This window comes from Vipera berus (assembly GCF_964194415.1).
Source record: "Vipera berus genome assembly, chromosome: 1".
NCBI classification, from domain to species: domain Eukaryota; kingdom Metazoa; phylum Chordata; class Lepidosauria; order Squamata; family Viperidae; genus Vipera; species Vipera berus.
Window position 1 is genome coordinate 191,162,944 of NC_138202.1, and position 12,986 is coordinate 191,175,929.

Here is a 12,986-nt window from a genome sequence, read left to right on the forward strand (position 1 = left end):
TTGGCCTAAAATCTAGAATTCCACAAAAAAAGTCACTTTTATCTCTGTTTCTATGGTGATAATTTTTTCTACGTGTTTCACTTTTTCTACGTGTTTCACTTTTCTTCTTTATAACTGCTATTCTAATAGCAAATCCTTCATAAAAGTTATTGCATTACATTCTTGATTAAATTTTCATTCCATTGATATATAATTTTATGGTACTATTCCAAAAAAAGGGACGCAGTGGCTCAGTGGGTTAGGACGCTGAGCTTGTCGATCAGAAGGTTGGCAGTTTGGCGAGTCGAATCCCGAGTGCCAAGTAACAGAGTGAGCGCCTGTTACTCGTCCCAGCTTCTGCCAACCTAGCAGTTCGAAAGCACGTAAAAATGCAACTAGAAAAATAGGGACCACTACGGTGGGAAGGTAACACCGTTCCGTGCGCCTTTGGCATCTAGTCATGCCGGCCACATGACCACGGAGACGTCCTCGGAGAAGCGCTGGCTCTTCGGCTTTGAAACGGAGATGAGCACCGGCCCCTAGAATCGGAAACGACTAGCACGCATGTGCGGGGGAACCTTTACCTTTTATTCCAAAAAAAGTGGTGTTATTAGCCATCAAACCTCAAATGCACACTTTTCCCAAAAGGTTTCCACAATTTTGGCCACTGCTGTAAATGGTTTAGTTTAGACAGGATCACAGCACAAAGGCCAGTATGTGATGGGTGATGGAAAAGAAAATGGGTCTAATGCCACTTCCTAATTTTATAAACTGCAGTTCAAAAAGTGGTTTAAATTTGTTTCAATACAGCTGTGTCGTTTATGTCGTAAGAGGGGAGCAACCATTGGCTGTGAGATGCAAACTTGTCGCAAAAGTTACCATTATTTTTGCGCCTTGCATGATGCTGCTTCATTCGAATATGAAGAGTCAGGCCGCTACCGGTATAGAATCAAATGTTTTTTAAAGTCTATTTTAACATACTTTTCAAGAGAATCCTATATAATTCATTTTTGTTTTGAAATTAAGATATGGCAAAATAAGAAAGTAAAAAAGGCTTTATCTAATGGATGTATATTATATAACCTATACTAGGTTAGGATGAAGCTTTTTGTAACTGCCAGAGTGAACATTTATACATACAGAAAAGGGACTTCAGAGTGTGAGAATGTCTAAGCTAGCCTGGTATGAGAAGCTGGGATTGGTTGTTAAATCCCAGTATGGTGAATGCAGGCGAGCTTCCACAACAGATGTCTACTCCCAAAGACTTGAGGGGGGCCCATAGTGACTCATAGGAAATACTTGATAAGTAGAATTGCATTTATCTAATGAAAATAACAGAGTAACTAAATTTTATTTCTAATCAAAGACCAATTCAAAAGCTTGATCAGAATATTATGAAAACATAATAAACAGATATGAGTGGTGAAGGATAAAAAAATACAAACCTGCTCAAACAATATATTGCATTAAGTGATCCAGGCTGTAGATCAGCAATGGGTAGCTATTTCCAAAGCTCCCATTTGGCAATATCAGTAGAGCAGAATTTAGCCATTCATCTGCAGATTTTCAGAGAATAAATCAGCTGGTAGAAAAGTACATTCTCCTCGTCTATCTAACCATCCTACAAGGATGTTAGATATCAAAAGTATTAAATCAGCCCAGTGAAATGGGGGAGTACAGTGAAATGTGCATGGCTCAGGTCTTCCAAATGGGCAACCTTGAACTGAAGATTTATTATATCTTGCCTCAATAAACATTGGTGGTAAAGCATCAAATCTGGCTAAAGAGAGGTTTCTCTGGCATCACACACACACACACACACACACACACACACACACACACACACACACACTAATAAAGCTAGGATAAAAAGTCTTCTAATCAGACCTTCATTATAACAATGGGGAATGGAGGTGAGCACTAAAAATACATTGATTTATTTTCAGAAAAGTATTATATGTCCCAAATGGGATATTTAAGATCTAATTCTGTGCCTTTTTTAGGATGATGAATTTTTCTACCTGGATCAGAAGGACTAGCAATCATCCATTGAAATTTCCATAGAAATAAATTTCAATTTCATTCATAAATGGAGTGTCAATGCTACAAACATTGACATGTTTGAGGCAGCCTTTTGTTTAAACTGCTTCGCTTTGAATCACAGAAGGGAGGGAAATGTCAAACAGCTATTTTGAGAAGATAAGAAATAGCCACACACAGAAAGAGAAGTGAAACTTCATATGTAAAACTAATTGGATAATATGATTTATTACGTGTAAATAAGGGTGGGAATTGTGTATGATACGATGGGCTTAGGGGAGGAGATTTCAGATTCTGGCATCCATCCATGAGTGCAGATGCTGCATTTCATTATTAAGACTTTTTAGATAAAAAAAATGCCTGAATTTTGTTTGAACTGTTTCATTAATCGGAACCATGACATGGAGTTTGAGACACACTGGGGAACTAGAATTCCTCTTATAAATGTACATGATATCGTTTCTAAGGATCATAAATCTTTGTAGTTAGAAATAACATAAATAGTCCTATGTTTGTAGTGTAAACAGCTTTAATTTGTTCCTTTCACAGTGCAAATGATGGAAGTATGATTCCAAGTTTTTAAAGGACTTAACTTGTTCTTGATACTTTTATCGTTTATCTTCCAGCAGTGATTACAGTACAAAAAAGCCACTGCTTTTGTTTTGGCATAACCGACAATCAGTTTTTCCTCTCTGCAATGCAGAACAAGGTCTTGAAAGTTTCTCCTTGACCTTAGTAGCATTGTGGAAAGGATAAACTTAGGCATCCTCAACTGATAGGATAGGAAATGTGTTATTCTTCTTGTGTCATCTGCTTATTTATTTATTTACAAAAAAAATCCTGATGACTCATTCTTCTTTACTGAATCTTTATAAAAATGAAAATATTTGCTTCTATAAGTTTACTTCTTTTTCTTTTTCTCTATTACCGGTAGTATGTTCTGCAAAAAACACATTCCAGTCAAGACATGCAGTTCTAATGGTATGTATGTACTTAGGGAATTGGTTCAAATCTGCTTCTGCCTTAGCAAGGGTTCTGAAGTACAACCTGAACCTTTTAGAAAAATATAGCCATTGTTGCAACACTCTCTGCCACTCTTCCACAATAATGACCAGAGCGGTTAGGGGGTTGTTGGAATGGAAGCTTAATTTCTTTATTTGTTCAATCACATTTGTATAGCTGCCAATCTTACACAGTGAGTCTGGGCAGTGTACATGGTTATAATAAAGTATCTAAAACCATTAAAAAAGTGAAGTTGAATGAAGATAAAAAGAAACAAAAAATAAAATGGCAGGAAAATATATGGAGAGTTACTCTTGTACAATCATCTAACAGGCTGTGGTCTAGCATAATTAATACTACTACTAATAATAATAGTCTTTATTCCCCAACCTGCTTTAAATTACTCCATATATTATTTATTGTTCATATATAATGTAGGAAGCCACGGAGACCATCCTCCTAATTGTACAGAGCAGGGCCTGGACATCTAACTAAAGTCCTGACTGAAACCATTATTGACAGCAGTTCCTGCTTGTGACTGTTGGTAATATCAACCATGGCAGGCTACATTTATTTTTATCCCGGTATTTTAGATTTTTGTTCTGTTTATACACATGGAAAACTATTGCCTGCATGGTTTCTTAGATGTACTTGCAAGTACTCTCCTTGCTTCTTGCTTCAGTTTCTTTTTCCATGCCTCAAGCAGTCATTTTGGGAAGATGTTTGTCAAGGGAGCCATGAGATGACATCCTTAACAAACATAATTCCAATGTGCTCACATCAGTTAGAACTTAATTTAAGAGTTAAATTCCTGAGATCTCATGGATCTGCTGGAATTTCTTTCTGATTTTTTTTGTCTTGAAGTATTATGAGAAGTGGTGTGATAAAATATCTTGTTACTTTATTTTCTAGGTGAAAACAGTAAGAAGGAAATGCTCCTGATCCCGACAGAATCTTCCTCCACTACAACCAAAATGGTAATGAAGCTGCCTTTTCGGTGTCTCAGTGAGACATTTCTAAAACTTTTACCGTAGGAGACCACACTTCTTCACCACCTTCCATTGTGACTCAGGCACACATGGCCTCACCTGGTAGGGCATAATTTCAGATTCTTGGAGCATCTCAAATACATTTTGTTTTTATTTTGAACTGTGTCACTTTCTGACTGAGAACTGTCACTGCTGCTACATCACTAGAGACTGTGATATCCTTATTGAATATGGAACTGTTAAGCCTACTATTAGACACCCACCCGCTAAATGCTGTTTGATGATTTCTTTTTTGTTTCTGAAATTTTGAAAGAGGAATGTCTTTTCCAACTAATCCGAGAACACAAGTGGATGAGAGAAAGAGGGATGCACTTCAACCCCTACTCTCAATCTAAGAGAAGCTGATGATCTGAGCCATCTCTGAAGACTTAACAGTTTATATCTACTTTTTTTACTTGAAGTATTGCTACAGTGTCTTTTTGTTTTACTCTTTGTAGTCTGTATGCTGGTATTGCCATCTTGTGTTGTAGGTTTTAAAACATTCTGTTTTACTATGTGAGCATTTCTGAAGGATTTTTAGTATAAAAGTGGTATCAAAACAATTTAGGATCAAAACTTCAAAAAACATCTAAACGTCTTCTAGAAACAAGACTTACTGTAATTATTTTACTAATAAATGATGTATAAATGATTAAATATAAGTTTAGATTACTTGGGAAGAATTTAATTTAATTCTCTGACTTTATTAAAAATGAACATATAGCGATATGAGTTATATCAGTAATCTGGGCCTTTTATAACTGCTATTTTAAAAAAATATTGGCAGAATGATGAGACAGTTGGGGAAGAGAAGATGGAAGTCCTCAGTGAAAAACATGACCAACACAAAGGTAAAACATTTGTTATATTTGTCAGTTGTTAGAATTCCTAACATAGGGGTGGTGGTTATTATTTACTTCTATCCTAAGGCAGTTTATACAACTTTCTCACCTGTAGTTAACAAATATAGTTATAGATAGCATCTCCTTTCTTAGAGGCGATCTTCAATTCTCCATTAATGGAGAATTATGGAAATGATGTTCTGTCTTCATTCCTGCATGTAAGTCTGTAACATGAAAGAGTTGATCTATTTGGCTCAAGCAGATCAAGCTGAGATGTTTAGATGGGGAGGCTGCTGTTTCTCTGGAAGAAGCATGCCTAAACACACTGGGCTGGACCAGCTTTCTTGTCATTTCAGTTAATGGCTCAAAAGTCTCCTGTTAATGGAAAGAAAATTTTCATCTGGGAAGATTTTGCTGGATTCAATCAATAGTTTCAATTTAATTATCTTCTATTCCTAATTGCCTCCTTGTAATAAAAACCTAAAGATCTAAAATATTAAAAGGCATGCTTCAGGTCTGTCTAGAAGGGAGTGTAATCTGCGGGTCCTCGGAGGATGTTATGGTGTCATTCCCTGGAGATTTGTCCTGCCCCAACTTTTCTTGCTTTCTGCAAGATCTTAAAAACCTAGGTTGGTTGGGTAGCTATATTTTTACTTACTTAATAATCTTTTATCTTTTTTTATTTTGTTAGTCGCCCAGAGTCCTATGTTTTGTTTTATTTTGTTTATACATTCATTCATTGGAAAATAAAATAAAACAAAATAAGGAAATAAAATAAGGAAACCAGACATTGTCTTTTGGCTGTTTCATTTAGAAATCAATCTGTTGATCTCTTTGAGAGGAACATTCCTGATGCTTGTTCACCATCTCTGTCTCTCTCTCTCTCACACACACACACACATATACACACACACACTTTTTTCATAATGTTTTCTGCCTTTATGCCTTGAAAATAATTGTTGTTATTGGACAGTGCTTCACTGTGCCAGATGAACATGAAATTAAAAATATGAATTGTATTTCTTTGTATTTCTTTTTCCACAGAAAGGATAGAATTTTTAAAGAACTGTAAGCAGGCTGGAATTCTAGATAAAATCTTTGAGGAAATGTTAAACACTCTTCACCTGGCACAGGAAAAGCTGACAAAAGACAATACTTCAGAAGCAGGTATTGTAAAGAATGTGAAATTCTCAATTATCTTGATATCTCATATCCGAGAGGTTTGGTCCCAAGGGTACTGTTCTGTCACCTCACAGTCTTCGCTTCTCAGAGCTAAATGTTTCTGGTCCCTTTGCAATTTCTGTATTATCCTCTTTCTCCCCTGAGTACATCCAGTTTGGTCTAAATAATTCTTACAGAGTTTATTTTACCTGCTAATCATGCATGTGAAAAAGATCTTAGAACAGTGGTTGACTGCAAACTAAATATAAATCAGTGGAGTGACATGGCTTAAAAATGCAAATGCAATTTTAGTTTGCATCAAAATAATTATATTTTCCAAATCATAGGAGTAAATAGTTCTGCTTTATTTTTCATTGGTCAGTTCCCCTTGCTGACCGCAATGAAGATTGCTGGAATTACCATCACACTAAACAGAGTAGTCACATGATGTTTCACTTAACCACCGCTTCACTTAGTAATAGTTACTGGTCCCCATTAGGGCTCTTAAATGAGGACCTTCTATCTATTCTTAGTATAAACAGTTAGCCTTTTGTATCTTCTTTGAACAACGTATATGCCAATTCATTTAGTATCCTTTCTGTTATTCTAGGCCATGGGTGTCAAACTACCAGCCTGCGGGCCGGATGCATCATCCGGAAGCCGCGCCCACCCCATTGCCGGCAATGGCAAAACTGTCCCGATACATTGCGTGATGTCACGTGACGTCACAAGTTTGACATGTCTGTTCTAGGCTTTCTAGACGTCAGCTTGTATTTCCTCTCTATATAAAGCTAGCTATCTACAGTACCTGTCTGTATTTCTTGCTGACCAGACCTTCCTGTTTCCTACATAACTTTTGTTTTCAGACTTTCATTAAGGGTTTTCTGTAGACCCATTGGCTTCTTCCACTGCCATGTCACCAGAATGGTTTGAAATCTGTTTTTATTATTTCTTTTTCATACTTCCACAAATCTTGTTTTATTTCTCCTCAGCTTCTCCTACTGTAAACTTAAATGTCACTTTTTTGAAGTGAAAATATATTATATCCTCTTAAAATCAAAGACAGCAACCTCAATTTCAATATTCATGCTATTTCCAGTTCTTCCATTAAGTATTTTCTGTTGGCTAGGGCCAAATTGAGAATACCGTAGCTTATTTTCCTATGCCTTCTTTCCTTCTGAAGATTGCTGTCACCAATTTTGTGGAAGGCCCTTCCCTGGCAATTGTGACATTATTCTTCAGAAAATAAAGCGACAGAACAAACTATTCTCAACTTGACATTAGCCAATAGAAAATACTCTGTATTGGTTGATGCCAGGTCTACAGTCATGGCCGAAATTGTTGGCACCCCAGAAATATTTCCAGAAAATCAAGTATTTCTCACAGAAAAGTATTGCAGGAACACATGTTTTGCTATACACAGGTTTATTCCCTTTGTGTGTATTGGAACACAACAAAAAAGGGAAGAAAAAAAGCAAATTGGACATAATGTCAAACAAAACTCCAAAAATGGGCTGGACAAAATTATTGGCTCCCTTAACTTAATATTTGGTTGCACACCCTTTGGAAAAAATAACTGAAATCAGTCGCTTCCTATAACCATCAATAAGCTTCTTACACCTCTCACCCGGAATTTTGGACCACTCTTCCTTTGCAAACTGCTCCAGGTCTCTTATTGGAAGGGCACCTTTTCCCAACAGCAATTTTAAGATCTCTCCACATGTGTTCAATGTGATTCAGATCTGGACTCATTGCTGGCCACTTCAGAACTCTCCAGCGCTTTCTTGCCATCCATTTCTGGGTGCTTTTTGACGTATGTTTGGGGTCATTGTCCTGCTGGAAGACCCAAGATCTCGGATGCAAACCCAGCTTTCTGACACTGGGCTCTACAGTGCGACCCAAAATCCTTTGGTAATTCTCAGATTTCATGATGCCTTGCACACATTCAAGGCACCCAGTGCCAGAGGCAGCAAAACAACCCCAAAACATCATTGAACCTCCACCATATTTCACTGTAGGTACTGTGTTCTTTTCTTTGTAGGCCTCATTTCGTTTTCAGTAAACAGTAGAATGATGTGCTTTACCAAAAAGCTCTATCTTGGTCTCATCTGTCCACAAGACATTTTCCCAGAAGGATTTTGGCTTACTCAAGTACATTTTGGCAAACTGTAATCTTGCTTTTTTATGTCTCTGTGTCAGCAGTGGGGTCCTCCTGGGTCTCCTGCCATAGCGTTTCATTTCATTTAAATGTCGACGGATAGTTTGCGCTGACACTGATGCTCCCTGAGCCTGCAGGACAGCTTGCATTCCTTTGGAACTTGTTTGGGGCTGCTTATCCACCATCCGGAGTATCCTGCGTTGCAACCTTTCATCAATTTTTCTCTTCTGTCCACGACCAGGGAGATTCACTACAGTGCCATGGGTTGCAAACTTCTTGATAATGTTGCACACTGTGGACAAAGGCAAATCTAGATCTCTGGAGATGGACTTGTAACCTTGAGATTGTTGATATTTGTCCACAATTTTGGTTCTCAAGTCCTCAGACAGTTCTCTTCTCCTCTTTCTGTTGTCCATGCTTAGCGTGGCACACACAGACACACAATGCAAAGACTAAGTGAACTTCTCTCCTTTTTATCTGCTTTCAGGTGTGATTTCTATATTGCCCACACCTGTTACTTGCCCCAGGTGAGTTTAAAGGAGCATCACATGCTTGAAACAATCTTGTTTACCCACAATTTTGAAAGGGTGCCAATAATTTTGTCCGGCCCATTTTTGGAGTTTTGTTTGACATTATCTCCAATTTGCTTTTTTTCCTCCCTTTTTTTTGTTGTGTTCCAATACACACAAAGGGAATAAACCTGTGTATAGCAAAACATATGTTCCTGCAATACTTTTCTGTGAGAAATACTTGATTTTCTGGAAAAAATTTCTGGGGTGCCAACAATTTCGGCCATGACTGTATATAGCTGATAGGGAAGTCTGAATAAGTTTATGAGTAGATCATTCCTAAAATTGTCTGGTCCCCAAACATACATTAGCAAATAGCCTAAGTACTTCTCCTGTGATTTCCTTTATTTTCTGAAGAGTATTGTCACAAATTTTGTGGACGGTCCTGTGTGGCTCTTTGAGAGTTTTTCTTTTAGAAACTATATTGCAATGCTTTGTTTCTGCTCTCTAAATGTTAATATTTTATGTCAGAATCTACTTCTTTCTTAAAAATATTATTCTAATTTATAGATTATTGGTCTGGATTTGATTCTTTCATGTTGCCCTTTTTAGCATGTTTAATGTTGCATGTTCCATTAAAATTTTCTTATTTGAGTTGCCTTAAAGAAAAGTGTTTTCCATATAATTATATAAAAAACATTTTATTTAAGGATTAGTTGTACACCTAATAAGGGATGTGGTGGCTCAGTGGGTTAGGACGCTGAGCTTGTCGATCAGAAGGTCGGCAGTTTGGCGGGTTGAATGCCGAGTGCCGTGTAACAGAGTGAGCGCCTATTATTCGTCCCAGCTTCTGCCAACCTAGCAGTTCGAAACACATAAAAATGCAAATAGAAAAATAGGGACCACTACAATGGGAAGGTAACAGCGTTCCGTGCGCCTTTGGCATCTAGTCATGCCGGCCACATGACCACGGAGACGTCCTCAGACAAGCGCTGGCTCTTCAGCTTTGAAACGGAGATGAGCACCGGCCCCTAGAGTTGGAAACGACTAGCACGCATGTGCCGGGGAACCTTTACCTTTACCTTTATAGTACACCTAAAATGTAGTCCTGACATTCCAACTGTTGTAAGAATTGCTGGATTTATGTTTAAGGAACAAATGAATTGTCTACTCTGCTTTCCTTTATTGCTTACAGTGTAAATTCTCAATAAATACATATAAACATTTTTAAAAGTCCCTTGCTATATGATGTTTCTTTCACAATAATGTCAAAAGATATAAGAATGTTTTGAATTTAGATGCAACTTCAGGTATGGTAATGATAGGTGATTTTAAAAAATACTTCTGATCATCATCATGCACGTTTTAAAAAAAGCTTGTTTTTGAAATCAGCATTGTTTTGTCTATCCTTAGAATATGAAGAAACAGTCATATCACTTTTTGATTGTGGTCTCTTTGAAAATATTCTTAGAGTGGCTTATTCAGGTATGTATGAAGCAAAATGTAACAATTACAGTTTGTAGAACCAGGACTATTCCTTTTAAACTAGTTAAGAATATAAGTAGGTACAGATAGGAATGCAGTATTATTTTTAGTACTATGTTTCTTTGATCATGTCAGTCATTTGATCTAGAAAAAAACTCAGTAAAGACATCCAAACAATACAGTGAAACCACCATTTAGCAGACTTCAGATGCTATAGTACAGAGATGGCGAACCTTTTAGAGACCACGTGCCCAAACTGGAACCCAAAACCCACTTATGTATCGTCGTGTGCTGGGTGTGCATGGCCATTGGGTGGGTGTGGTTGTGGTGGTAGACTGGGTGGGACTAAAAAGTTCAATCAATTCCAACTTTGCGAGATCTTTTTTTTTCCTGCGAAAAGTTGAAATTGATTCATTGATGGAACCTTTTTTTTGCACACAGCGGCGGAGGCATAAAGCGAAAAGGTTTTATAAAACCCAGCTGAAGGACTAGGACTGGGGCGATGGTGCACGTGCCCACAGAGGGCTCTGCGTGCCACCAGTGGCACACGTGCCATAGGTTCGTCACCACGGCTATAGTACAAACCAATTTGTTTACCCAACCCTTTCCACAAAATAACAAAACACTACTTAACTATATGGCTTCAGTGGTAATTTATAATGATATACAGATAATGCAAATAATGCAATTTGCATATTTTAATGTCATTTGTATAATAATACAACTGGTGCAAGTAGGCATACTGACACAACTTTTATAGACGTTTGATGCTTAATGGATACTTTATTTATGTAAATGATCCAGTAAAACAAAATTTAATGATATTGCTTTGTCTGGGACAAAGGATGGGGACTATTTTATTGCAAATAAATACTGGTGCTTTATGCCAATTCTGTCTTTCACTTCAGCTGCAGTCTTAAACGGACTTTATGTGACTTTGTGGAACAGTACTTTTTACTGCTGTACCTGCTTCTACCAATCTGGAGTGGGGAGAAAGCTCTTGGTAGCCTGTGCTTCTCTGCTTAAAGTGCATCTGGTTGCTATTCTTTGAGTTACATAGAGTATCTCTTTTAACACAGTAGTTATACTTTGACAGTTTTTAACAAACAAGCATGTGGGTTTTGTTGTTTCTGTTTTGGGGGCAGATGGAAAGGGGAAGGAAGGAAGGAAGGAAGGAAGGAAGGAAGGAAGGAAGGAAGGAAGGAAGGAAGGAAGGAAGGAAGGAAGGAAAGGTAATAATAGAAGAGGGAGCCTGGCAAAAGTAATGGATGCCTGCCACCACTGTCCACTCAAAGATGCAATGATTGACATTCTCTGTGAAGGACCGTAGCCCTTATGTTCCCCGAACCTTGTTCCCCTCCTGGCATTGGTCTTCTAAATCTATATACAGTACTTTAATAGTAACATGTCTTGGCATTAATACTTTTTGAGCAATCTCTGCAAATGTAGCTAATCTTAAGAACTGATTTTAATTTGTACAGGAAGAGAGAGAAAAATTCAAGAACTAATGAATACACGGGAAAGACTGGATACTCAGATTCAACTTTTAAGAAATTTAAAAGAAACACCACTTCTTGTCTCAGAAGACACAGATAATACCTTAAGTATTGTCTCTGAATAACCCACCACGTTTAAAATGATCATTGATTTCTTTTTCAGTTCATTTTGGTATAATGACTTTTATACAGGTTAACTGTTGTAATTGGAATGTATACTTCCAAGATTATAGCTTCAAATACCTTCTACTAGATGAAAATTCATGGAAGAAAGTGATTGAATTCATCATATGCACTTCATTTGCAGTGGTATTAACATACCTCTGTAAATCACTCTGGTTTTGGTTTACGGTTATCTTACAGTCGAGGTATTAGATATGGGCTAGGAAGATCACTAGAGGATAGCAAAGTAAGGCCAATACCCAAGACTTTCCTGCCACTTAATGGTCATTCGGGTTTTGCAATTCAGACTCATATCTGAGTGTATATAATATTTCTTACCATATACACTCACTTAACTTCCCAAAGAAACTGCCCTTCCTGCTTCAAGTTTTACTAGACAGATTTTGCATCTATACTTATATGTTTATTGTTAACTATGCTAATGAGGCCAATCTACATAACTTTCAGAAGGTTTTTTCATGTAAAATATTTCAGCAAACCTGCCTGTCAGGTCCCCAAATCCCTGTTTTCCTTGCATATATACTGTTGTGCTCATTTTGGAGACGGTTACAGAGAAACAAAAGCTGGAGAAGATCTTGAGATGTGTGCCAACTGTACCAGTTACCCGCTCATTGTGCCACCTGTGGATTGACTGGATTTAAAATGGACATTATGACTCTGGTGGGAGGAGGAATATTGTTGGTTTAACTATACCATTTAAGCAGGATTTCCCCCAGATCTCGCCTTGACTTCCCTACTGTCACTGGCCCCTAATAAAAGTTTCCTTTTGAGACAATGCCTGTTTCAAGAGTTCTGCTTTCTTGGGTGGTTAGCTTACATAAGGTGAGATCTGCATAGTACTCATCCCGGAGAAGCTGCTGCCCTACCAGGGGAGTCGCAACTAAGTTTCAAATGGAAGAAGCCGGACCTTCTCGTGAAGAAGACCGAGGTCGGGAAAAAGGAAGGATGGGAAGAAAAAGCCCTGAAAGTCACTCTTACCCGAGGCGGAGGAAAGAAAAAGGCAAAGAAACAAATCCAGAACCTGCCCCTCCTGATAAAGATGGGGAAAGGGAAGAATCGAAGTCAGAGATGATGGAAATGGTGATGGAGTATGTGAAAAAGAC

General features: G+C 37.7%; 1 protein-coding gene across 3 annotated transcripts in view; it reads left to right on the forward strand.

Moving 5' to 3' along the window:
* Positions 1-12,658, forward strand: part of PHF11 (PHD finger protein 11) — a 28,225-nt gene extending 15,567 nt beyond the window's left edge. For all 3 annotated transcript variants that reach the window (XM_081314168.1, XM_081314169.1, XM_081314170.1), the window contains 7 exons: positions 790-920; positions 2,954-3,000; positions 3,934-3,998; positions 4,837-4,900; positions 5,936-6,058; positions 10,133-10,204; positions 11,686-12,658. In XM_081314168.1, coding sequence (XP_081170294.1) covers positions 790-920; positions 2,954-3,000; positions 3,934-3,998; positions 4,837-4,900; positions 5,936-6,058; positions 10,133-10,204; positions 11,686-11,825 — 642 coding nt within the window. In that variant the 3' untranslated portion in view covers positions 11,826-12,658. The remainder of the gene's footprint in view (positions 1-789; positions 921-2,953; positions 3,001-3,933; positions 3,999-4,836; positions 4,901-5,935; positions 6,059-10,132; positions 10,205-11,685) is intronic.
* The last annotated feature ends 328 nt before the right edge of the window (positions 12,659-12,986 follow it).